The sequence below is a fragment of the Neodiprion virginianus genome, chromosome 7, assembly GCF_021901495.1.
Source record: "Neodiprion virginianus isolate iyNeoVirg1 chromosome 7, iyNeoVirg1.1, whole genome shotgun sequence".
Lineage (NCBI taxonomy): Eukaryota > Metazoa > Arthropoda > Insecta > Hymenoptera > Diprionidae > Neodiprion > Neodiprion virginianus.
The window spans coordinates 14,539,193-14,566,427 of NC_060883.1; the positions used below are offsets into that span (position 1 = coordinate 14,539,193).

The 27,235-nt window shown below is 38.0% G+C and overlaps 2 protein-coding genes across 6 annotated transcripts in view; both read right to left on the reverse strand.

Annotated features, from left to right (window-relative positions):
- The window catches only part of LOC124308743 (GTP-binding protein Di-Ras2), a 310,047-nt gene that overhangs the window by 234,975 nt on the left and 47,837 nt on the right, over positions 1–27,235 (reverse strand). The gene's annotated exons all lie outside the window — the stretch shown is intronic.
- Positions 311–1,410, reverse strand: LOC124309449 (protein lingerer-like). The gene is made up of 2 exons (XM_046773113.1): positions 1,219–1,410; positions 311–661 (listed from the first exon to the last, which is right to left on the reverse strand). Exons 1-2 carry the CDS (start codon positions 1,408–1,410, stop codon positions 311–313), a joined length of 543 nt encoding a protein of 180 aa, XP_046629069.1.

Below are 27,235 nucleotides of genomic sequence, written 5' to 3' on the forward strand. Positions count from 1 at the left end.
TCTATATTCTTTGTATTCCCCTGCGTTTCCACTTTCTTTGGCTCTCCTCCGTTGTCTTCTCGTTCCTTTCTTAGCCCTTTTGCATTCCCCATCCCACCACTCATTTTTTCCTGTCTTCCATTCCTCTTTCCTTTTTCTCATTATTGTTGCTTCTTTTATTGTCTTGCTGAGTTCCTTCCACTCTTTCTCTGGTCCTTCTCCTTCCCATTTTCTTTCTTCCAGGTTCCTTCTGAATTTCTCCACCCCCTTTTCCCCCCACTGCTGCACCTCTCTCGTTTTCGTCTCTTTCCTTCTTCTTTCTCGTCTACCTTCAATCTCTACCGTAATTCGTCGGTGGTCTGACTCTATCCTGTCTTCCACCCTGAAGTTTCGTATCTCTTCCCATGACCCTTCGTTCACCACCGCGTAGTCTATCGTCGTCCTGTGTATCCCCTTTACGTATGTGAATTCTCCTTTTTCGTCGCCCTATATGTTCCCGTTTAGTATTGTCCATCCCATCTCCTCTGCTACTTCTAGTAGCGCCTCTCCTTCTGCATTTCTGGTCTTGTTCTTTGCTTCTCTTTCCTTTGCGTGTGCCCCCGCCCCCACCCACCCTCTTCCCTTTTTCGTACCCGTTCTTGCGTTGAAGTCCCCCCCTATTACCATCTTTGTTGAATCCGCGCTGTAAATCAGCGGCATTCTTTTTCACCTTTTACAGTCTTTAATCCTAATCTCCGCGTGGACATTTTAGTCACGTTTTAAGGTCATAAACTATTCAACTGCTGGAAGTTCTCATCCCTTATGGACGAATTGCGTCGACTGATTTGCAAAAAAGGATACTCCTTACGCCGGTCTGCCACATCTGGCAGCCAGTCTTGCAATCTCGACAAATTCTCTACTTTCTACTCGTAAATACCTTTGCCTACCTACCAATCCTCTAATCTTCACTTTCCGTTCCTTGTTTTTTTTATGACGTGTATCCTAAAACGCCCGCACGTGTATCGCACATTGGGAATGTACGTTTCTGCTTCTGGCTCACGTGCTCACTCTCACTCCCAAGCAAAAGTCATCCCTTCTCTCAAGGGACAATCCTACCCCTTCCAGTAGTTTTTTGGCCATCGGAACTTAGCTAATTTTTAAAACCTACCTTTAAGAGCAGATTCGTTTCGACCAACGCGAAGAGAAGACCAACTTACTCTACTGCCACAACTTCTTTTCTGTCATGTATTCCCTTCTCACTCCTGTTATTATTCCCCCTGCGCTCTCCCCTTTCTTGCCTCTCTTGTTGCTGCCTGGTGCTTCCATATCCATCCTTTTGGCAGTCGTTTTTCCCACCCTTCCCACTCCCTTTCCTCCACCCACGTCTCCGTGAGTCCCACGGCGTCGAAACCCCCCACGAATTCCCAGAACTCTTCGTCCTTGTTTCTGCATCCTACTGCGTTCCAGAATAATAACTTTATCCCCTCCTTCTTCCTGTCTATTCCCTCTGCTCCTCTAATTCCTCCCTCATCTTATCTTCCGTTCTCTCTTCCTCGAAGTCTCCCATTGTCCCCTGGGTTTCAAACCAGTTGTACCTTACGTTGTCTACCCACATCTTCTGATATCCCGCTTTCGCCGTGTGTCCTTTCCGTGCAAGTTCTTTCACCTTCATGCGTATTTCCCTCTGTATCTTCCTCTCTTTCTTTGTATAGTCGTCGTCTGTGTACACTTTCCTTATTCCTAGGTTTTTCTTTCCTGTCATCATCTGCCCTTTCTCTTCCCAGGTTCTAATTTTCATTATCACCAGGTCTCCCTTTGCTCCTTTTAGTACCGTTGTCTGCTCCACCTCCACTTTTTCCCCGGCTGCCGCCTCTACTGCGCTGTGCGCTACCACTTCCTTGTCTCCTGCATCATCTATTTTCTTTCCTCATACTACCACTTTTCTTTTCCTTTCCTCCTTTTCTTTTTGTTCCATCTCTCCTTCCAGAGCCCTCAGCTTCCCCTTCACCGCCCTCACCCTCTTCGTCTCCGGTTGCCCCACTCCCTCACCTGCCTTTTCTTCTATCTTCTTCTCGCACCCTCTTCTTTTCTCCTCCGCTTCCTTCTCCTTTGCTTCTTGTTTTTGCATCCCCTTTTCTACTCTTTCCAGCAGCTTTTTCTCACATTCCCTCCTCGCTTTTCTCTCCCCTTCGATCCACTCCTTTTTCTCCTTCTCTAGTTTCCTTATTCTCTCGTTCATGTCCGCCTTCTCCTTTATCCATGACTCGCATGCCACCTCCAGTTTTCTTGAGATCTCTCTCACCTCCTTTTCCACCTCTCTGCTCACTTCTACCGCCACCTCCAGCTTCTTCTCCAGCGAAGCGTGGTTCATTCTTGCCTCTTCCTGCCCCTTCATTATTAGCTCCGCTAGCCTCTCCCAAGTCCTGTCTCCCTCCCCCTCTTTTTCTTTACCTCTTTCGCGTGGTGACTTGTTACTGTTCTATCTTTTTCCTCGCCCTTCTACCTCTATCCATCCTTCGCCATCTCCTTTTCCCGGAGATCTGAGTCTCTTTTTCTTCTCTTCCTCCTTTTCTTTTTCTTCCTCCTCATCCCTCATTTCTTCTTTCCTCTCTTTATCTTCATGTAGGAATTTCTCCATCCCTGGCGACATCTTCGCGCCGTCTCGTTTTAAAAGTCGCGCCATCGTCGGTCGTCCCGCTGGGCACTTGCCTACCTCCTTGTCCGTCGCGCCCCCTACTTCCGTCGCTTTACTCCCCCCAGCCATCGCCTTGGCTTTGCCCGTTACGCTTATCTGTTTACTCTGCATTCCATGCCGAGTCCACTCTCACCTGACTACCGTAGTCACTACCCTCACTTTCCACCTTCACATTTGAACCTGTCCTTCTTGTGCTCTTCCTCCACTTTTTCACCTTTCACCCTTTATTTAATCTTTCCCACTTATTTATCCTTCACTTTATCACAACTTTACACTCGTGTAACTTCGTAGTCCTTCTATCAAGATTCTCGCACATTCACCGCACGCTACCTGTCTCGCGGTTCTACCGGAACCTCGGTCGGAGGGACATTATCTCGTAATTAAATGAACATGACGCGATAAACAGGAAAGAAAACAAAAGAAAGTGAACCGCTGCTCCCAGTCGTTGATCTAGACCTCACGGGATGCTCAGCTGTCAGGTTGGTAGAGGGAAACGTGGAATCGATGAGTGAAACGAAACATATGCATGCCACAAAAGAGATTAATGGTAAAATAGGTAATTTATTGGTGGAGGGTAAGGTAGGTCTTGTACACTTTACCTTTCACATGCCGTTCAGTCAGTCGATAATACAGAACCTATATGAGTCCTCGGGACGCATCGCGGAAGGCACCGGTAAATGGGGGGGATAAAGAAACGAGGAAAACAAAAATTAACCTGGAGATCACTAGACACAGATATACATACAAAATTTTTACCCAGCTACTAGGAACAGAAAATAACACTGAACATTTGACAATAACGAATAATTACGCTATATTATATCGCAAACAACATGCTTCAAATATAAAAATAAATAATTTAGCTCGAACTGAGGTAAGCTTAATCGAACAATATTCAAGGGAACTAATATATAACACGAAAAGGAAAGCTTCGTATACGCTGATATTAGGCAGCTAATAAAATCTTAGATAGTGAACGAATATTAATATAACGGATGATACGCAAGAATTCAGGGACTAACAATTTATAATATAATTACTTTACTCGCAGTCAGTCCCAGAAATAGATGTATTACCCTTGGGCTCGCGGGATCTGGTGTGGGCGAAATGAGAAAAGACGCTACTAATTCCGGCACACTTTCACACGCTCGCACACCCACATGCACACACACAGAGGGGCGATTACAAGGTAATTACACAACGAAAGGGAGGCACACACTAGAGTAGGAACGGGAAGATAATATATTCTTAATTACACACGAAAACCCGAGGGATGATGCAACAGGTGGTAGACAATGGCGGCTTCGACCGTAGTGGCGTAGTATTTTTAGGAAATAATTTCAACGGATAATTCTCAAGAAAGTAACTCGGGGAGTCGTGCGAGAACGAAAGCTTACTTACAAAATTACAGATTAAGCCTCTGAGTCGAAATTTTCGAAATATAACCCCAGATCATCAGGTGATTCACCAACACGAAAAACAACAACAATCACAATAGGGATGCAAAGAGACAATTTTCAATACGTCAAGCTGCTAAGGTAGTAGGACGAGAAATGACGCTATCCTCGCGTATTTTCCCTGTTTTTTCGCAAGCGTCATCAAAACAGAAGACAGTCGGGAGATGGTATTGTTGTGAGGACATCAGGAGATGCTCGTCGGTAGATGTCTCGGCAGGGCCCGCGGCACTCAACTGTTTCCCCGGATCTCCGACGTGAGTCGAGAAGCGGTGGACCGTCAGGTTAAGCAGGGTCTGAGGTAGGTAGTGACGGACACTGCCGGTAGTTGGGGCTGTTCTCAGCCCTCCAAAGATAGGTTTGCGCCCGTTTACGGTAGATGGGATTGCACTGCTGGTAGTTGGGGCCACGGTCTTACATACAGGTCTTGCAAGCAACTGAAATTTGAGTGGTGGGGATAGCCGGGTTATTGTCCAGATTTTGTTTGCCACTACTGCCCACTACGCAGCGCTGTCAGTTATTCATCGACATATGAGTGACATACAACGTAAGGTTATCTGTGGATGAGTATCAAAAAGATTGGTTAGGGTTCCACCAAATAATAATAGTAAGCTTATGAACAACTCGTAGCACCGCTCTTGTGGCCATAAGTTGTACTTTTGTTTCGGACGTGAACTGACAACCCCCTACCACGTTCGTTGCAAGACCTGTATGTAAGACCGTGGTTGGGGCTGTTCTGAGCCCTCCGAAGATAGGTTTGCGCCCGCTCACGGTAGATGGGACTGCATTGCTGGACCGCGGGAGTTCGCAATTCGCGGCTTCAACAATAGGTTCCGCCTGTAGTAGCGAAATCGGCAGATGTGTGACCCGATTTCACGGCGTGATACTCCATTTTTAATTCGTCCCATCAGCTGGTCGATACAGTCTCGACGATTGACGGTATGACGCTAGCTTTGCCAACAATCCGGAACTGAGGTAACCATTGACCCAGGTACTGCGGCCGAGGCGTTGAGACCTCCGCGAGGTGTGATGACGGGAAGGTAGTCCAGATTCTTCCTGATAGCGTTGGCCTCCCTTTCCTGGTGATGGTTGGGTATCGGCCTCTCGTCCATGGGAAGGGATGGGTGGTTCGGGATATAGGAACAGATATTTACATGCAAAAAGGGATGAGAAAATATTCTGAGATATACAGTGACTAACAAAAAAAGGAGACCACCTCAAAAATTTTGAAAAAAATCGAAAAAATTTAAGATATTTATATTTGTATCATCTTTAATAGGCAAATTTTATAATCCTTATAAATATCTAACATGGTGATCGAAAAAATAATTGTTCTTTTTTTATTATAACAATGATTATAATTTATAATAATAATTCATATCTTTCAACACATTGACAAAAAAAAGAGACCGCTTTTCAATTTTTTAATATAATATAGACTTTGTTTTTGACGATGCCTAATATTTGGTATGGCCACTTTTAGCCTTGATAACGGCTTGGAGTCGTCTAGGCATACTTTCGACGAGATTCTGCAGATGGTCATCCAATTCCTCCCAAGTTTTGTTAAGCGCCGTAAAATAATTGTCCTTGTTTGTTACACCAGTTTTGTTGATTTTTGTGTCCAAAGTCAACCACAAATTCTCAATTGGGTTGAGATCGGGTGATTGCGCTGGCCAATCAAACACTTTTATATTGTTTGATTTCATGAACAGCTGTGTTTTCTCCGCTGTATGCTTCGGATCATTGTCTTGTTGAAAGATGAAATTCTCTTCCAATCCGACCCGAACCAACGACGCTTCCAAATTCTCACTGAGAATGTCAATATATCTATCGGCAGTCAATATGTCAGTGATCAGCACCAAACTTCCCACTCCGGACCAATCACAGCAGCCCCAAACCATGATGCTGCTTCCTCCGTGCTTTACAGTTTGCTGTAGGTGACGTTCTCCCAACTGTTCCCCGGCTTTTCTCCACACTCTGGTCCCTCGAAAAGATTTGTCGAACAGCCTATTGCTTTTTGGAGAAAGGTCCTTTGGTCTGACCAAAGCAAATTCGAATTGTTCAACCGGAAAAGAAAGGCCTAAAATTTATTGAATGTTAGAAATAAATTTTGCAAAACGTCAGGTCCACAAAGTATTGGTAGTTAATGTTCACAAGAATTGGAATGAAAAGTTGGCGGGTACGTTCAGTATACTGAGAATTTAGAAATACATGAAAAGGTAAAAAAAAAACGTGAGACAAAGGGAATGGGGCTCATTCAATAAACACGGGCGGTAAAATTGCTACTCCGCGAAAGTCAGTCTTGCGCAGTAATGCTGCAAGCACAAAGTTTTTAAGATTCATTCTTTCTTTATAAAATTTATGCAGGCTCGATAATTTCCTGATTCTAAATGATATTGGTGGATATTTCCTGAACTACAAATTACCACAAGGTAATGTAGAAATATTTTTTTAAAGCCATACGTAGAATGAATCGGTTCAATAATAATCCTACTACAACGCGGTATAAATCCGCACAAAAGTTATTGGCTAACAAATTGAATATCAATATCTCTGCGTCTGCAAATTGGTCTCCTCCAGATCAAACATTCCTCATTTCTAAAAAAAGAGATGAAACAAGTGACTGTGAATGACTAAGTAGCATAGAAGCAATCATTTTATGTTAGAATAACAAAATGTTCCTTCCAGGATCGTGAAGCTTGTTTAAACCTATATGAACTTCTATACAGTCTGCACATTTTTCCTGTTCCACCATCAAAAGCCTCAAGTTGTCTCATATACACTTCTTCTTCAAGTTTCCCGTATAAGAAAACCGTGTTTACATCAAATTCTTTGAGTGCGAGATTCTCAGATGCAGCGACACTGATAACTGTACGAATTGTGTCAAATCTTGCTACTGGACTAAAGGTTTCATCGTAGTCGATTCCATGTCGCTGAGAATAGCCTTTTGCTACTAGTCTTGCTTTAAATCTATCAAATGTTCCATCTGATTTTTCTTTAACTAGCAAAACCCAACGATTTTCAACTATTCTCTTTCCATTAGGTAATTTCGTTAATTTCCATGTTCTATTTTCTGCCAGCGAGATCATTTCATCTTCCACTGCTTCTTTCTATTGTTACGCTTCGGAAAATGCCATCACCGAATCAAAAGAATCAGGAACTACGTACTCAGCAAACATCATGTAATCATTAAATATTCAGGCCTGCGAGATATTCTCTTACTCGTCTGTAAAAAATGCGGATCAGATTCATTACTTAAATTAGGCGCCCATCTACATTATTTAAATTCAAATTAGTACCTCCTGTTTTCTCGCATACTTGATTATAATTTTTATCCCTTTCCTCAAAGTTTTCATGTACTTGGTTTACTTCGTTGTGTTTTCATGGCTTCTAGTTTTCTTCCTCTTGATCTTCGTCATTTCCGTCTATGTCCCTATTTTCTTCATTTTCATCCTCTGAAATCTTGCTTTCTTTACTGCATTTTTTGTTGGTTACTATATCATGCATTTCAATTTCAAGTCCATCTATAGACAATAACAGCGATTTTAAAAGTAAGGTTTCCGGTTTGAAGACGACATCACGACGCAGAACAATCTTTCTTTTACAAGGAATCCACACACAAAAACCATCCTTTTGACCAAAGAAACCAACGAAAACACCTTCGATACCTTTCGTATTCCACATTCTCCGTAACTGTTTCGGTACATGTACAAAACATTCTGTACCAATTATTCGTGAATGATCAATGCTCTGAACCTTTCCTCCAAACTGCAAATCAAAGGCTGTCTTATCAAAGTCTTATCTCTGCTAGATCTCAGACCCGCACGAGTAAGAACATAAACAACTGTATTGATCGCTTCTGCCAATAATTTTATTGGTAAATCTTTAGGATGAATTATAGCACGTGCACTTTCTACTACTTCTGTTGTGCAATTTTCTCGTTCTGCAGCTCCATTATGTATGGTATGTATGGCACAGATTTTTTGAAACGTATACCCTTTGCTTCATGAACTTTATGTACTTCTTGATTATCAAGTTCCTTAGCACCATCACATAGGAATTCCTTTTTTTTTTATGTTCTGCAGTATGACATTAATTCAAAAAAGTGTTCAAATACGTTACTTCAGACTTTGCTTTTAAGAATAAAACTCGATGGAATTTAGAGAAATCATACTGGAAACATATGAAGTATTTCGTATCCCCCAAAGATTCTTCCTACATTGGTCCACAAACCTCAGCATATGTCAACTTACCAGCTTTGTAAGGTCTTTTTGTTCTAGTTGAAATACTTCTTCTGTGCTCCTTTCCAAAAATACAGCCCACACAGAATTTTTCACCATTGCTTACAACTTCAATTCCTTGCAGCTTGAGAACCTTATTGACATGCCTTTTATTCTGATGACAGAGGCGCTCATGCCATATTTGTATAGTATCCTCTGCTGTTGCTATGTATACAGATTTGTTATTAATGAGACGCGGAATTTCAATACTACATGCAGAATATTTCGAATTTAAAAGCGTTTGGGAATCAGTTCCAGTAAAAAAGTGTACTTTAAATACATTGCTTATAGATCTAGGACGTTTAGATCTGTGCTGACCTGTGTAGTGTCACAGTTCAAATAATCTTTTTTGAAACACATATTGAAAAGCTACGTAGCGCTAAAAATTGGACACGGTAGAAATGGCAGATTCTGCTTATCTTGTAATATAAAATCCAGGAAATAGTATCATGAAGGAAGAAGATGTGGTCTGTAGCACCGCTCATTCTTTTTGATTCATAAGGAAGAAAGTTAGTAAAAATCTATTAATCACTATCGACGTTGACGATCGGTTAGTCGCAGAAACAAGTTTGAATGAAATAACATCGTTGGTTAAAAATCTTGGCAAGATTTTCCAAATTAAAATCGGAGTTTTAGACTATCACTTTGGAGTGCAAATAATACGTTTAGATAATGGATTTATATTTTTGAATCAAAATACTTATACTAAAGCTGTCTTGGAAAAGTTTCGAATGGAAGAGTCGAATACAGTTACTATACTTTGTAAAAGAAATAATGAGCAAAACAATATTAAAAGTTCAGATATTAAGTAAGATATCTCTTATAGACAAGCTGTAGGTAGTTTAATGTATCTTGTAACTTCAATTCGTCCAGACAGTAAATGTAAATGGAGCTGCCGAGGATTCAGAGACAACAACTTCCACAAATTGACTTACTGTTAAAAGAATTTTTAAATATCGAAAGGAAACTTTAGATTATGGCTTATTTTATGAGGCTAATAATGAACAAAAATGGTTAGAAGCTTTTAGTGATGCAAATATTCTGGAGATGCAAGTTCTTGGTTGAGTCTAAAGCAGCGAAGTATTGCCATGTCTATGACAGAAGAGGATTGTTGTATACATATTACTTGTAAACAATCTTTTGGGTTAAGGTTGAATACTCAATATCACTCGTTAACAAACTTTTAGGTTAAGGGAGTCACTTTGAGAGGAAGTGATGAAAAAAGTGACTGTAGATAAATGAGCTGCTTAGAAGCAATTGTGTTATGTTAAATCAATCATTTTCTAGCGCTCGGTAATATCCTCTTTGAGAAAGTTGTGTTAATAAAATCTTATTTTATTCCTTTATAACTATGAGTTATTTTAATGACCATGAATTGATTAGTTTCAATTGAAAGCAATACTGTCGTCGAAAAAAGTACAAATAACGCTGTGATATCGTTAACAATTACCAAGATTAGAGTTACTACTACTACTAATACAGAAAACAAAAATACTGAGACTGAGGTAAAATTCCGGGCCAATCCCGATTCTTCCTTACCGACAGTCGATATGTTACCCGCGAAGGTTATAAATTACCTGTATTGCCGGTCGACTTTACCGACGGAGATTTCTAATTATGGGATTTTTTGCTGTTGGATGGGCGGACATTTGAATTTTTTCCGTCATATGGGTAGACATTTTATTGTTGCTTTGTTTCCAATGCCCATCGCAAGATGACATGTTTTACTGAGCGGTGAAGGTAGTGGTGGGCAAAATATAACCTTTGAAAATAATGGTCGAATATACCTTTTCTTCGCAAGAAAATGTTAGCTTTGAGGCAGTGCCAGCACTGAACTCGATAGGTGGCATTGTGAATACATCATTCTGGAATAGGGGGGTTTCATAAAAATTTTTCCCTCAAAGTGCATGTCGAGTGTTGTTTGGTGGAAAATTGTAGTGGGGATGGTCGGCATATGAAACATGAGCTTACGTCGATAGTCACTTCGTTATCATCGTTTTCTCGTCGTGAACTGTTCTCACTTGTGAAGAAAGAAACTCTCATCGAAACCCAATGGACCTTGGAAAAATCAACCTCGGCAGTCGTTTGAAATGCCAGCCAACGAAGCAGATATCCGAATTGGATATTAATAGAATATATAGCAACATTACGAATCTAAAACTTGTCGAAACGAAATTTCGGGTACGTGTTCTGGCTACGATTGATGAAGAATACGTCTTCTTGCCACGAAGAATCGCGAGGGTTCTACAAGAAGATTCAAATCAGCTGACCGAAATGTGTAATCTGGCGAGGAAAAATCGTCTCCAACTTCAGTAGGTACTACGGGGGAGAATACAACAAATTCAAATTTTGGTGCAGTTATGTGCCGTAAAATTGCTCGATGTATGTAAATAATCCACACCATTTCCCTCCACTTCTTTAAAATTCATCCACGAGGGTATGAAAGCCGGTGTGCAGGAGGCCGAATAGTCAGTCTTCTACCAGTATTTGAGAAAAATCAATCGCAGTTCCAACAACCCCATAGAAAATGGAGACGATCGTAATCATCATCATAAACGGATCGGATTTGGAGTACATCCTCTTCAAGGCACCCTGTTATTTGGCTAGCTGACCGGTTAAACATAGAGCTACTAACGCCTCGCTAACGTGCAATTACCACGGAATGCCATGGAATGTTGGCAATAAGTCTCACGCAGATGTACTGACGATCAGGACAAAAATGGTGACGAATACGTTACGTATACGTCAAGGGAGAAGAGAAAAAACCATATCTGACAGAGATCTTCGTTGGTACAACACCGAACATGAATATGGAAGATTTACATATCGCGTCCCCTATATCGAAAAAATTACAATATATGCAAGTGGTGCCCTGGCATGACTTAAACCATAGATACATCCCATCGGATAACATTCAGAAATATGTAGAAGTAGGAGCGATTTGGTATGATAACTGTCCTGAATACATCCCGACGTACAACTGCGCTTTCGAAGATGTCCAGCGGTTAAGGAGTTGGTACTTGAAGGAGTACACCGGTTCTGTCGAAAAATCATTTCACCTGTACAAAGAATTGGGCAGTATAAGAGCAATGAGGTCAGAAGACATCGCTTTTTTGCCAAAAGAATTCATTTACATATCGCATTAAACTCCATTAATAGATGTGGAATGAACTGCCGAAGGATACGCAAATGGACGACAACATCGCCAATGGCTGTAGATACCTCCTGCATTATACACCAGGACCTGATGATGACATATTGAATAGTTCATATCCTCTAGTTGAAAACTGCCTAGGATGCAACTATCTACCCAAAAAATGTAGACAATATGTACAGAAATACTAATAGAATTTATACAAATATTAGACTAACAAAATTAGAATACTAAAAAATAGAATTTATTATAATTATACATATGGTAAACAGAATTTATTACAATTATGAATATATCTTTTATAACTTTCATCAGATCTTGTAATGTATTAATTTATTTAAAGGAAAAATATAAGCCTTATAAATTTTATTTCTGAAAAAATGCTTGATGAATAATTGTGAATTTTTGAATATTTTATAGTTTTATTCTTCAGAATCATCCATAAAATCCTCACTATCCCGGTTGCTGTCATCATCATCATAGGTCTATTATTCAAAGATATATTACACCAAGTGGTGAAAAATTAATGATGCAAACTTATATTCAGCAGAGAAAAAAACGTCACTGTTTATTATTCGATAAATTATTGACGAGGTAAAACTGCTTAAAGTCTCTAATTCACTTAACATGCATACTTTTGCTGGACTCTTTTGCTAATCACTTTTCGTAGATATTAATTTTTCGTAGTCGAGAGATTTTCGAATGCAGAAAATTTAAAACTGCTACTCAAATTCATACGGAGCGCGGAGATGACGCTGAAGTCAGCCGCAAGTTTCAGCTGCCGGTTATCGAAATCTAGGGACGAATAGGTGCCTGGCGCCTTCTACCCAAAACTGATTCTTACATTCTGACATCCTTTAAACTTTCAGCGATTTATTTCGCGGTTATGACAGCAGAGTCGTATCCTGCTACTCGGTCTTCACCCGGATATTTTTCACACCCCTGCAGTACATTTACAGTAGTAGCCAAATACATTTCCTCTGCCTATATTGTTTTGCTCACTAAATTTACCTGAAACAGTATATCGTACCAGACGGTAAGAGTGACGATGAATTGGAAAATCAGCGCAATGCATGACTAGGGATTTCGCCTCTGAAGAAATGTTGGGGTCATTTGTTTCTTCCGCCAAGTTAATCATGGCGTCGCAAGTTTCGGGGTATTGATAACGGACAGCTTTCAAGCTCTGAACCCTGCATTCCCACCTAATTTCGCTCACAGCTTTGGCAGTAAAAGTCTCAGCACTCACTTTCAAAATAGACCAGCGTTTAACATATCCGCTAAAAATTATATAGAGTCGCGGCAGTACATCGAATAGAGACAGACTTGTCCAAAGATTTAGCAGGATCTCTAACAGCCAAATTCAAGGATGACATCCACAAGGGTTCAAAAATGTTCGCGGGTAGGTATTTAATACCCTTTTCTGTACACGTCTATTCTTGCCAATCATGTTAGCACTATTATCGGAACCTTGGCCTCGGCAATTATTCATGTCTAGACCATATTTTGCTGTCAGCTCACCAAGAAGCAGAGCAGTCATCCTTTATCAGTTGAGTCTATGACCGGCCGATACGTAAGAAAATGTTCTTCGACTCAAATATCCTCACCAGTAGTGGTCAGCGCCTTTCTTGTTCTATTCCCAAAATAGTGGTTTCAATTTCATGTTAAAATGCGGAGTTTCAACTGCGAAAGAAAATGATACACCCTCCGAGACCTATAAAACACTCAAAAAATGAAAAGTCCCATTGTTTATTGAGAGCCCATGACTATATTTTACATTTTTTCACAAAGTTTTATGTTTACTCAAGTATTCACACTATTTAATGGATGCCAGAACGTAAGTATCGGAAGTTTCGGGTAGACCAATATTAGTCCCTGGATTGCGATAACTGGCGGCTGAAACCTGTAACTAACTTCAGCGTCGTACACTGTTAAAAATGTTTGTAAATTTACTACACAAAAGTACAGCTGAATTACAAATTTCGTGTTTTAAAGTGAATTACCAAGGATTTTCATTAAATTTTCAATAAAATTTTGTAATTTTGCTTAACTTGGTTGGAAAAACGCAAAACTGTATTTTGAATTTACATATTTTTATTATATATGTAAATTGACTACACATGTGCTATACGGTATTTCATATTTACTAAACATTTTGCTGAATTCGCGTAATTAATGTACAAAGAAATTCGATTACAGTCTGTTGAAATTGGAAATCTATTTCAGCAAAAGGATTTAATATGTATCTCTATTATTGTCATCCTGCGATTTCGAATATCTCATAACTAGATTCGGAAATGTCGCATGTGAACTTTAAATTCCGTAGTCAGATTTAGAAATTACGAAACCTGAGTTCTAAAATCACCCCGAAAAATTTTAGTTGTACTTGACAGTATGTCACATGTACTAATACTTAAAAGGTTTCTCAACAATTTTCGAAAATTTCCAAATTTTTTTGTGAACCTACTCAAGCTGTGGGTCTATAAACTTTATACAAAATACTTGACAGTACCAGATTTCAATAAAGTCCAAGGAATTACCACGTTAATTTTCGAATAAGTAATAAAGTATTCAGACAATTAAACTGTAAATTTACTGACCATCTAACAATTTAATAAATTTGGAAAGTAAATGTCCTCATTAATTTATTTAAAATAGTATTGCGAGTACGAATTCTGAAACTATAATCTTATTGCTGAGTTTTCAGTGACTGTATTATCTGCCATGTCCGTGTGTACCGTACAATATATTATAAATCAAATAAAGTAATGATTTCCCACAAAGTAGTTTGGATTAGTAGATAGGGCTTCCGACTAGTGATCCGAAAGATGGGAGCGGAACGGCTTTCGAGACCCAGTTACGACGAATTAAGGCGTGAGGATTTCTAATCGGTCTAATTGTAAAATGCATTTTCATCAATTATAGCTAGTGATAATGTATTAAAATATGGTTTGTGCTAAAAAAAAATCATCAACATCAATTATATACCCATTCTACATCTATTTTTTTCTCCATCTATTAAATTTACAATCCATAATATTGTAGAAATAGTACCCAGAGTTATTGAAATTACGGCACTAATACTTAGTAAATTAACGGTAATGTTACGGTAAATTAAAAAAAATAGCTGTCGAAGAAAACATGAAAAAGTAAAGTAAATTTACTCTTCGGTAAGATGATAAAACGTTCATTACAATTTTAGTAAATTTCTAACAAACATTTTTAACAATGTAACGTGGAGCATAGTACACTGTGTCTACCCCATGTACAAAAGAACCAATCGCTGATAAGGTGCTACACTACGCAATACATGGTCAAAATGCAGCGTGGGAACAATACATACAGAGAAAATTTTTTCAAGATTCCTTTTGCTAAACGTCATAAACATAGGTCTCTCATATAACAGTCGTGGAGACCGATTTTTTCCATCAAACGCCGATTCCTTGCCCCCCTTTTTGTTGATTCTTAACCCTGTATCACCTATGAAGACAAAAACGGATTTGTTAATTATTCACCATTGCTTCGTTTTTTCCGTTGCAAGCGTTACGCGCGTAACTCAACCCGGATGAACCTGTATATACATATTCAATTCCACTTGACGACAGACGATTTTATTTAGAAGACTATGTCCACCAACTTCACTAAAACATGTTTTCTTTTACACGTGGCAATATTGACTTGACTCCTGTAAAAAAAAAAAACTGATTTAATGATCTTGAAAAAAGAAGTCTTTTGAATAAAATACGCCAACGTGAAACGAAACCGAACAAATCTACTACATTTTTAAGCACTTTGACGCGATCTGAATCGGAGTATTCATATCAAAACTGTTTATATTTTTTATTTATAAATTTGTAAAGAAATCTTTTTACTTTGAAAATGATATGATAATTTAATAAATACACAATGTATGACTATCTCGTAATAAAATGTATAAGAAATATGTATGTATTTTCAAATTATTGGCCAATCAATCATTTTAACGTTTTTACTGAGCAATCTGCGTTCAAACATATCGTCATTCCGTATTTAATATGCAAATGGAACAAGGGAGATTTATAGAGTAGGCGTGGAATGGTTCATGTACGTACATACATTGTAACATTCGCGGCTATTTAGAGTCTTCGGCCTCTACTCGCGAATGCCTTGCACCGGTGCATAATCTTAGTCCAGGTAAATTATGAAAGAAATATTGTTTAACAAAAGAATAATAGTACATTCGGCTCAGTCGACGCATTCGGTAACAAAGAAACAGAGTCGAAGATTTTTCCCGCGAATGATCCCAGGGAATAGTCGACTTTTATTCCTGTGTTACATATAGGACTTTATTTCCGACTCAACTCTGGCCCCAATATTTATTTTAAAATTGGATTCATATTTCCCGCTGATTTTGATTTGTGAGAAACATGATCTGATATTTCCCGCAAATGCGTTTTAGGGTACAATATGCCACTTTTGTCCCGCTTTTGAGGTCAAAAAAGATAGATTTATGGTTGAGTCGGGAATTAACTCCTATTTTCGGGTAGGAAAGCAGGTATTGATTATCTACTTGAAAAAAATCTAAGTTACTTTTATCTGCTGATTTCAGGTATCAGACAATTTCTTGCCGTCACCGTATTGTCATAGACTCAGACGATTGCATGCCGTTGCTACTTTACCACGGGTTGTCACAGTTTATTTACGACTTCAAATGATCTTTGTTACCTTTCATGACTATTAAAACATGAAAAAATCTAGATTTTTTCCACATTATTAAACCCACACGTGCGCACACAACGCACGAGTCTGTCTAGCACTTTCCGTCACACATTTTTCCACTCAATATTTTGGCTACAATTTTGTTAGAGGGGGGTTATTGGAATCGCTGATCACGAATCTGAAGTCAGAATTTGATGATTTATAAATCCAAAATACTGGATCCAATATGGCGATATATCCAAAATATGACTTCAGATTCGTGATCAGCGACCCGAAAAAATTTCCGGATAACAATGTTCGGGCCAAAATATTAAAGAGTTTGATGTTCGTGACTGTGTTGATATACCATGTGTCCATGACGAAAGTGCGCACCTTATGCGCGTGCATCAAATCGTTCGAATTTTATTGGCTGATAGTTACCGCCTGGTTTAGCAGCGGACGCAATACCAATCGCAACTGTCAGAAAATATCTCTAGGAGCTCACCTCTACCTGTAAAAGAATTCGGTTTAAGGCTACCTGTGGGCTTCTAGGGACATTTTCTGACAGTTGCTATTAGCATTGGGTCGGCTGCTCAGTCAGGCGGTAACTATCAGCCAATAAAATTCCAACGACTTGACGCACGCGCATAAGGTTCTTTTTCACTTTCCTCATGGACACACGGGATACATTCAATATCGTTCGGTGAACGGTCAAGGATGAGAAGATGCACTATTCGCATTAGATTACGCTTTTATTCGACGTTCCGGCAGGATCTCGCCTACCATCATTAGGTTTCTTTAATGTAAAGTAAATAACAGATTTTATAAGAGAACTATATAGAGTTTACAATGAAACTAATGTACAAAAATGCCACTATTAAATTTTATGATTCAAGTACTGTGTAGAATTAAAATATTCCAAATATACATGTATCAACATTCCTTAGCACTTATGATGTTTGTTACGTGGTGTTCAAGAAGGAAGTGACTACCCACATACGTATACTATACTGACAAGCCTATGCTGTTAATGTTAATTATAACAACTATCTTTGGAAGTCATACATCAATTTACGCGTTTGTTGGTGTGTTACCAAATTGTTTACGTAACAGTCAATACATTTCCTCTTGAGAATTTATATAATGTCTGAATAGAGGTGACTTCAATTTTCAATATCAGTTCTTTTATTGACTGTTTTGTTTTTAAAGATATGTAGCATTTCTTTTATGATACTCTTATGCCAGTTAGTTTCTTTGACCATCATCTTTACATTTTCAAAATTAAAACTGTGCACTTCCACCAATGAGTGATAAGCCAACACCGATATGTCTGAATCCCATCTTTTTTTTTATTCATAATTTATGAATGGCAATCCGTTTTTTTAGATGTTGCGCTGATTGGCTGATATAACATTCATCACAATCTTTACAATCGATTTTATAAACGATATTGATCTGTTCCAGTATGGCTGTTTTTGATTTAAAAAATGTAAATACATTATTTAACGTATTGGTAATTTTGTACGAGACATTGATGTTTTTTTTACAAAGTCGATTCAGAAAACGAAATTTGAAATTAATACGTGAAACTCTAAAAAAACGGCTATCCAGCAAAATTGATCAGGCATTTACAAGAACAGCGAATAGATAAACATTACAATAGTTGCATAGGAAACAATGTTGATAACATTGATGCCAACAAACTAAAATGTCGTGGATTATTCCTTATGTTGATGGCCTATCACAAAACATCAAAATAGTACATTGTGTATCTAGGGCGGAAAGTGAGCGATTGACGCGACTGCGAGGCTTAGCCGAAACTTGCACAAGCGTTATCGTTCTCCGCTCATGGTGCACACGATACTTTTTGTCCACAAGCCGTACCAAAAGTTTGCCTTTGATTGCAGAAAAAATAGGCAAATTAAAAGATGTACGACGATTCCGCGATCGGTCAGGGCGGTGGGGGGTCCAGAGTGAAGCCCCCCGATCATATCAAAAATGTAGATTCAAAAAACAAAACAAAAGAATTTTTCAGAAATTGAATGTTAAAACAATCTCAACTTTTACATACATAGAAAAATAAAAAATTTTTCATGTTTTCGACTTTCGCATGAATCTCAGATGGCGTGCACAACACATCTCCGCCACTTTCATCAGATAAATAATTGCCTTGCATTTTTTACTAAACAAGAAAACAGCGAGATAAAAAGGTCACGAATGCGCGTCACAACACAATCGTGACAAATTACAAAGAAATACGCGAAAACTGCGGTAGGTACGGACTCACTGATCGTGATAGTGAGGAGTTACGACGTGTGGCGGCGCTAGTTCGTATTCGATCGCGTGGTAGACCACTTCATTTTGCGCCCGACATTTGTCGAAGCGGGCGCGAAACATGTTTGTGCGCTCGCTTATGATACATTATTTGCGCCCGCCAACATTTTGCGCACGCTCATTTGTCACCGGTCGGGAAAAAGTCACTTTACGCGCACTTTACATGCACGAGAAGAGATACTTTCAGTACAGGTTGGACAAAAAGACACTGTGTAAAGAAAACATCAATGTCTCGTACAAAATCACCAATACGCTAAATAATATATTTACATCTTCAAAATCAAAAACAGCCACACTGGAACAAACCAATATCGTTTATAAAATCGATTGTAAAGATAGTGATGAATGTTATATCGGCCAATCATCGCAACATCTAAAAAAACGGATTGCCAATCATAAATATGATGTAAAAAGACAGGATACAGACAGATCGGCGGTGGCTTATCACTCATTGGTGGAAGGGCATAGTTTTCATTTTGAAAATGTAAAGATTATAGATAAAGAAACTAACTGGCATAAGAGTATCATAAAAGAACTGCTACATATCTCTAAAAACAAAACAGTCAAGAAAAGAACTGACATTGAAAATTGATGTCACCTCTATTCCGACATTATATAAATTGTCAAGAGGAAATGTATCGACTGTTATGTAAACAATTTGCCAATATACCAACAAACGCGTAAATTGATGTATGACTTTCAAAGATAGTTGTTATAATTATCATTAAGAGCATAGGCTTGTCAGTATAGGTATGTGGATAGTCAGTTCCTTCTTGAACACCATGTAACAAACATCTATAAGGAATGTCGATACATGTAAGTTTGGAATATTTTAATTCTACACAGTAGTTCAATAATAAGATTAAATAGTCGCATTTTTGTACATTAGTTAAATTGTAAAGTCTATATAGTTCTCATGTAAAATCTGTTATTTATTTAACATTAAAGAAACCTGATGATGGTAGGCGGGATCCTGCCCAAACGTCGAATAAAAGCATAATCTAATGCGCATAGTGCATCTTTTCATCCAAAATATTAAGTAGAAAAATGTGTAACTGAAAAGCTTATACTCGGTAACCTCCGGAACCGTCACCCTGCACAGACCAAAGTTTTGACACCATGACTGTCGTGCCTAATTCTTTATAATTAGCTAACAAAAAACCAGGGGTATTACGCCGTAGCTGCCCAAGTATCAGACTTAGCTTCCCTAGATAAATGCCTTCAGGTACTGCATAGAATGTATCGCCTAGTGCATTGACCCTGATCTCCGTCGCTGTAAGTTCCCTATTTGACTCGACTTTTAATTAACAAAGTTAGTCGGCCGAATAAATAAGCAAGCGGTTAGATTTAAATGTTTAATACGTGAGAAATTCAATAACAATGAAAATTATATAAGTGCTTCAATTGCACTGTGAATGCATACGATAACGAAAGAAAACTACCAATGGTAAGCTAAGTGTAAAATAATCTGAAAAATAAATTTATATTACAATTTTTAAGTTACGATTCTACTATTTGATTTTAATGAAATTAGGATAAATTTTAAATAGCGGACAGTTTTATCTCTAAATTTAGTCTAATTTTAACGAAAAATGAAACCTAGAGTGCTTTATATTTCCTTAATATCGAATTTATTAATTTTGGAAAAAAGGTGCTCTGCCTAAATATTTCTGAGTTATTTCAATTTTACAGTTTGACTCGCTTAGAGACCAGCAGTCTTACTAACAGCTGTGAGTCAACTCACGATCAGCGCTTTGTAGAGATCTGCTAACGAGAGCTTGCGAGGCGTTCACATTTATACCCGGTATTACCGTGGCTCGGCCAGCGTCCGAGTGACGAACGGATTATCTCGTTTTTGCCCACCGATTGTCCGTCTGCTAAGTCCGTGGTTGTGTTCGTCGTTCGCTGCTCCGCCTGCCGTGTATTTTTTGACGGCTCGCCGCGTACTGTGTATAAAATCACAAAATTCTGATAAATTTCAATGCCAAAAAAGTCGGCATCTTGAAAAAACGTTATCTACCTATATCTCGGTATCAGTGCGCTTTAGGCCTAAAAATCATAATAACCATAATCGTAGAGTATTAAATTTCCCAACTTTTTTTCTGCCAATTTTTTTTATAAACCTTATCCTTTACGACTTATGGCTCATTTAATGGAACTAAAATTTTCTGTCAGAAAAAATACAAGAACAAGCTAATGAAATGAGCCGTAAGTCGGAAACGGTAAGTTTCATAAAAACAAATTATTTCACAAAAAAGATGGGCAAATTAATGATCTCTAATAATGGTTATTATGATTTTTGGCCTAAGAGTCATGGTTACCGGAATGTATCGTTTTCTCAAGATGGCGACTTTTCGGGCATTGGAATTTGCCAGGATTTAGTGATTTTATACTCAGTACACGATACTAAACCCGATAAAAAAAATAAAATAACTCCTGCAGGTTAGTGCAATGCAATATTACCCATAGACTGGCCTAGACCAGCTTGGCGGCCGAATACGTTGCAATATATGTCAAAATAAGCCGTTATTGTTTCGCGTAGAACTTACATAAGTGGTACAGGGTTTGCGGTGGGTGTATATGAGTATTGAAATGAGCATCATTGATCTTGGATCTCACAGAAGCTGGCAGTAGGTCCCTGCCATTCGCCCCCCCCCCCCCCCCCACCCCTTCTCACTCTCTCTCTCTCGCCTCTTCTCTTGCTCGTCGTCGTGTTCCTTGCCGTTTATTGATCAATAAAGTGATGTATGTGACTATTATAGTGGGGCACACAACTCCCCCCAAAGCGGAATAATTCCGTCTTCATACTTGTGGTGCACGGTGTCTCATGTAACTAGTCGGTTTTAGCCTGAAAGCTCATCACTTTTTTTCGTGAGATACGATTATATACCGTTGATTTACCTGATGTTCGTACCGGCAATGGAATAATCTAATTGAATTGGCCTTCTTCTTTCATACGAGTTGTTTTCCAATTTAAGTATGCACATTTGATAGAGTAAGTTGAAATAATGATGACGTATTTTTTTATTCTCGTTACAAGTGACAATTGCAAATGTTACAGGCAATGAAATGTCAGTGTTCTGATAGATGTATCTTAACGTGGATAACGTCATAACTCTTTTGACTATAATCCGTTGTACAAGCTATAATTTTAGTTCAATTAATAAAAAATAGCTTCAAAATGCATTGCAACATCCGTTACATAATCTTAAATTGAGAGTAGCTCAGTTACAGCGACTGCCGTTTCCAAACTTAAGGTACGATTGAGTTCAAAACCTTATTGGCACATCTTTGCACCTCTGTGAAATTAGTAGCCTATTTTCGGAAAAAAAAATTCTTGTAAGGGCGTTCTTATATCCCGAGGCGTTGCAACAGATCATTTCGGCCCGTACGATTCTGGGTTTTGACCATGGAACACAAATCGAATTAAAAAAAAAAGGAGCATCCCAATTCTGCAATATCATCACTTTTCGGCAAGTTCTTAGCGGATTTGGAGAAGTTCTAGAGTTCCTTGTAAGTAAAATATTTATGTTCCGTTTTGATACTGAAATATTAAACAAGGTACACACCTACGCGCATTGCTTGTCACCCCGCACTGCGCACAGCTCTCGTTTTCGACGCCAGCAGTGGGGGTGATTAGCAATTAGCGATTTCGGAGAATTTTCCTCTCCTCAGGCCCCATAACAGGGCCATATATCTAGTGTCCATTGCAGGTTAGTTTTTCGACTGTGAATGCGCCAACAGAGAGAAAGCTAGGGATCTTACATGCTCTTTCTCTTTTTACAGTCCGGACACTTTGAGAGCCGCCTTTCGTACTCTATCCTTATCTTATCTTAATATATATAAATCTCGTGTCACGATGTTTTTCCTCAATGGACTCTTAAACCACTTAACCAATTATAATAAAATACGCACACCATGTGCAGTTCGATCCAACTTGAGAGATAGGATAGTTTAAATCTCAAATTATAGTCGCAATTTTAATTTATTGCTAATTATTTGTCTGTTATTATTTGACAGTCACAATTATCTGTTAACTCCAAATGATTCTAACAGATGTCGATACCTTTCGACTGGGTTGAGTAAGTAATCAATAGATGGCGCTGCTATGGTAAATCTACGAACGTGTCATATAAGCTACATTTTAACAGCATAATTATCACGTGTTGTTGACGCTATAAAATTAATTAAATTTATTTTGTAGTGAACGAAATACCGTACAATTCAATTATTTCCACTTTTTAAATTTTTGGTGTTAGCATAGCCGGCCACGTGTTACTTAGACTGAAGTGTAAATTGCATTCATATTATAATGAAGATAATACAGTGAAATTAATCCTGTTTTTTACTTATTTGTGCTTCATTGATCAAAACTTTATAATTTAACAAAAACTTTAGCCACAGCAACGCGTGGCCGGGTCAGCTAGTACCTATATAAATCTATAAGACTGTTTTCAGTGATTTACGTTGGACGGCCGATACACTGACACGCTTTGACATCGTGAAGGATGAACACCGACTGGATCGCCCGACTCTTTTTCTCTTTCAAATGAAGGGTAAAGGTAAGGAGGACTATCTCCATGTATAGAAAGTGTCCCAAAAATAGAGTGTGATTAGGATGACGAATCTATTGAAAAATTCCTAAATTTGAAAGATAGCGAAAATAGATGTTGGAATAGGAGAAAATTAAACGGAGAAGGATAAATATCAGCTTTGTGAAGGCAATGTTTTCAAAAAATACATTATACACCTCAATAGCAAATAGTTATTTCTTAAATTTATTGAATCTATAGCTATAAAATTCGAAATTCAGAGTCAATATAATTTTTTAATTCATAAGATTCTTAACAACACACAACAAATTTCAGGAGCTCATTTTTCAATCTTCAAAATATTAAAAAAAAAAAAAACAATATCACATTAACAACGTATCGTGTCGAGTTTTCAAGTTATATTGTGTTTATTTTTGCTTGACTACGATAGCAATTGACAATTTAGTTACAGTACTTTGATTAACTACTCGAGTCACTACAACTTCTTCTATATACTACTACTTCCCTTTTATTGGCTGACAGATACCGCCTAATTGAGCAGCTGGCGCAATACCAAACGAACATAACCTCATCTGAGTTCTCAAGGGAAGCGCGAAGTTTTGGTAAAGTATTTTGTTAATAATGATTTTCGGATTACAGTAATAAATTGACAGTCGAAGGAATCTGACGATTTGATTGACACGATTAACGTACGATATGTCTGATTTATTTTACTTCGGATCAGCTCCGAATCGACGAAATTTTTTTCGTAACAACACCGACAGCAGTTGCCCACAGGTAACGGTGGGCTCCTAGGGACATTTTCTGACAGTCGGGATTGGTATTGCGTCCGCTGCTCAATCAGGCGGTAACTGTCAGCCAATAAAATTCGAATGACTTGACACACGCGCATTAGATGCGCACTTTCTTGATGGACACACGGTATAGCTGCCAAGTTCAGATCCAACTCTCATTGCCTACTAGCACCATTCCGGCCGGTTGGTGGATTGCTATCTAAAGCATTTCGGTAAACAACTTTTCAACTGAACTTTCATATGAGATGACCCTCCTTACCTCTACTCACCATAGCCCCAGACACCAGTAACGCACTCAAATGAGTACGGAAATACTCGAAATATGCCGCATACTTATAAGACTTTTGTCATTTTGACATTGCAAAGTAACTAACAAACGAAAAATAATGATATTTCGATGTCATTGTAACAACATTGCAAGTAACAACTGGTCAAATTACGCAAATGAATAGTTGAATTTATATACGACAGAGTCAAAATTACATAGTATTCAAATCATACTTAACCTGAGTTTTCAAACAAGTACTTACACAAATTCTGTGTAAGCACTGCACCTTATCCTCTTTAGAAGATGGCTTTCGTTGCAAGTAATACTTAGAAAACGATTATTATTCCTTTATGCATGAAAAGAACTGTATTATATCAAAGTCTCAGCTCCGGGAAATCGATTTCGTTTTTGTTATGTTTTCCGGGCTTCGTATTGGTGGAACAGACACTACGTCGTACTCGCAAGTTAAAAGGCTGGTTGAATTTCTTGACTGCATCGAAAGCTTGTAAACAAAGTTTTGTACTTAGGAAAGTGGATGTAAAATTTCAGTTTTTTTTCGGCCTTTGAGTTCACCTTCAGCCGTACCGTTGCGTTGGTACGCTGGAAGACCGTCACTAAAACGATGCATACATATAGCCAACACAAAAAAAAATCAAGCTTGCGATATGAGTTACAAGAATGTCTCATTAGTACATTATTACTCTCATGAAAATTATGACCCATTCCGTGTCATTTGAAATAAAACTTTGGTTCTGGGATCATTAATGGGTAATACTTTGTGTACACGAAATCAAGGATCATATTCTCCAATTTATGTAATCCCTTGACTGCCAGCGACACACACATGGGTAGAAAAAGACGTGTCACTTTCGTGCCATGACACATAATATGTGGACATTTGGAAAAAAAACATGTTTTCAATACATCGGGTTGACTGTAATTTCTTAGATCATCGTTTTTGCAGTCGCAGAATTATAAGATAAATCTATGAATTTTTTTTTTCCAACACAAAAGTGGTACAAAAATCTCACTTTCGCCTGACAGCTAGGGGGTCAAAAAATATAAATTTATATTTTTTAATTCTGTTTTGCATACGTGTTAATATAAGTTTTGAAGTAGAAGAAAAAAAATTTTCTAGTTACTTTAAACGAAAATGGCGTCGGAGTGGCTGATCAAATGAAATAACATTTTTCAATCCGGGCAACCAACTCACGCGTTCAATTGCCAACCGATCAACTCCAAATTTCAACTCTAACTTTATAATTACATTTTCTAGTAAAACACGTAGCGTTTTTCTGCAATGTTAATTTTTATAAAAATGGCGGGCATTTGAAAGAAAGTTTTTTTTTAATGAAAAACATCGATCGCAAATCGTTCATAAAATCGTCAAATTTCAATGAATCAAAAAACTCACAGGTAATTTACTGTAAAATGTCATTATAAAACTACAGTTGAAATTTGGAGTTGATCGGTTGAAAATTGAAGACGCTAGTTAATCGCCAGCCTTGGAAAACATTATTTCATTTCATCAGTTACTCCATCGCCATTTCGTTTTAAAATAATTTTTAAATAAATTTCTTGTACTTCAAGACTAATGTGTAAAAAACAGAGTTCAAAATAATAATTCATTTTTCATAAATAAATTTCAGAAAATAAACCTTGACTTCACCTACACAAAGTAGTATTACACCTTAATATTGAGTTATGTAAGGAATTTTTGAAAACAAAAAAATATTGCACCAATTTTATAATCGTATTAATAAATCGACGAATATTGCATTGTTTTAATAATCGTTTGGCCCAGAAATTCAGAAGTGTCTCTCTATCTAATAAAAAAGTTTCAAACAAATGAACGTAGAAAAAGATTATAATAACAATAGTAAAAAAAGATTATAATAACAATAGTAAAAAAAGATTATAATAACAATAGTATACGCATGAAGTTGGCGGTGGGGTGAGATACCGAAAACAAAACAAAAAGCATCTAGCAAACCCTTTGACAGCTGTCATCGGCTGTTTATGACAGTCTTTGACAAATATCTTTATAGGTATCTGTTTCTGACGCGCAAAAAATGAACATGCAAACGAAAATTATAACGATGATTCCCGACAGGAATTGTCTTTTTCGCGCGTTGGCGTATTGTGTATACGGCACTCAAGATCGACACGCAGAGGTGAGACTGAGTATCGTTTCAAATATAGTGGATAATTGGTCTACATTTGCGGGTTTTATTACAGGTAATGAGTCAAACGGTGCTGTGATTAGGTGACCTGGTGATTACAAATCACATATGAATAAAAATGCAATACATGCAGCTGCGGAAATTTTTGAGATATGTTAAATCGAGTATCGCGAAGAACAAATTCATCCACACCGGATCGGATCACAAAATGGAACACAATTCTCGCTACTCTTCACCGGTGACGGAGAGAGTGGACACTTTGATGTCTTGCAGAACCAAAATAAAATTCAGATAGTGAGTAATAAGTATGAAAAGTAACAATCAAATAATAGTAAATCTAAATATATCACCAAACAGTCAAAAGGACAGCCAGGATTTACGATGACAATGGAGAAAGGAGGAGTTTCAAGCAGCAGACAAGGCGATGAAGATGGTGGATGGTCGGAAGTATCACAAAAGAAAGAGGAAAATAAAATTGTAAGTGCGAAGAACCAAATAAGCCATAGAATAATATCCACCAAATATTCGTATAACCAGGAAAGAGGACGACCAGGATCGATGTTGACCACAAGAGAAAGAGGTGTTTTGCGGAATGAACATCAACGCAAATATAGAGAAAAAAAAAATATAAAGAAGGTGATTTTGGAGAATAACCGGCAGAGCGGCAGTAAAAATAATTCAACGAAGGGTGTCGAAGAATTAGAAGAATCGATTGCGATGATTGATTCGGAAAATAAATCGAGAGGACGACCAACCAATGTGATGTACATAGAAGAGCGAAAAATTAGACGACGGGAACAGCAGCGAAAATATAGGGAAGCGAACAAAAAATATCATACAGGCTTTTCAAACAACGAACAGAAAGGAGGAGTTTCAACCAGCAGACAA

Excerpts from the sequence above, each read along its gene's own strand:
- LOC124309449 (XM_046773113.1), bottom strand. The coding sequence starts at position 1,410 with ATGCAGAAACAAGGACGAAGAGTTCTGGGAATTCGTGGGGGGTTTCGA. Across the intron at positions 662-1,218 it reads CAGGGGGAATAATAACAGGA|CGCGGATTCAACAAAGATGG; the intron begins GTGAGAAGGGAA and ends GCTGATTTACAG.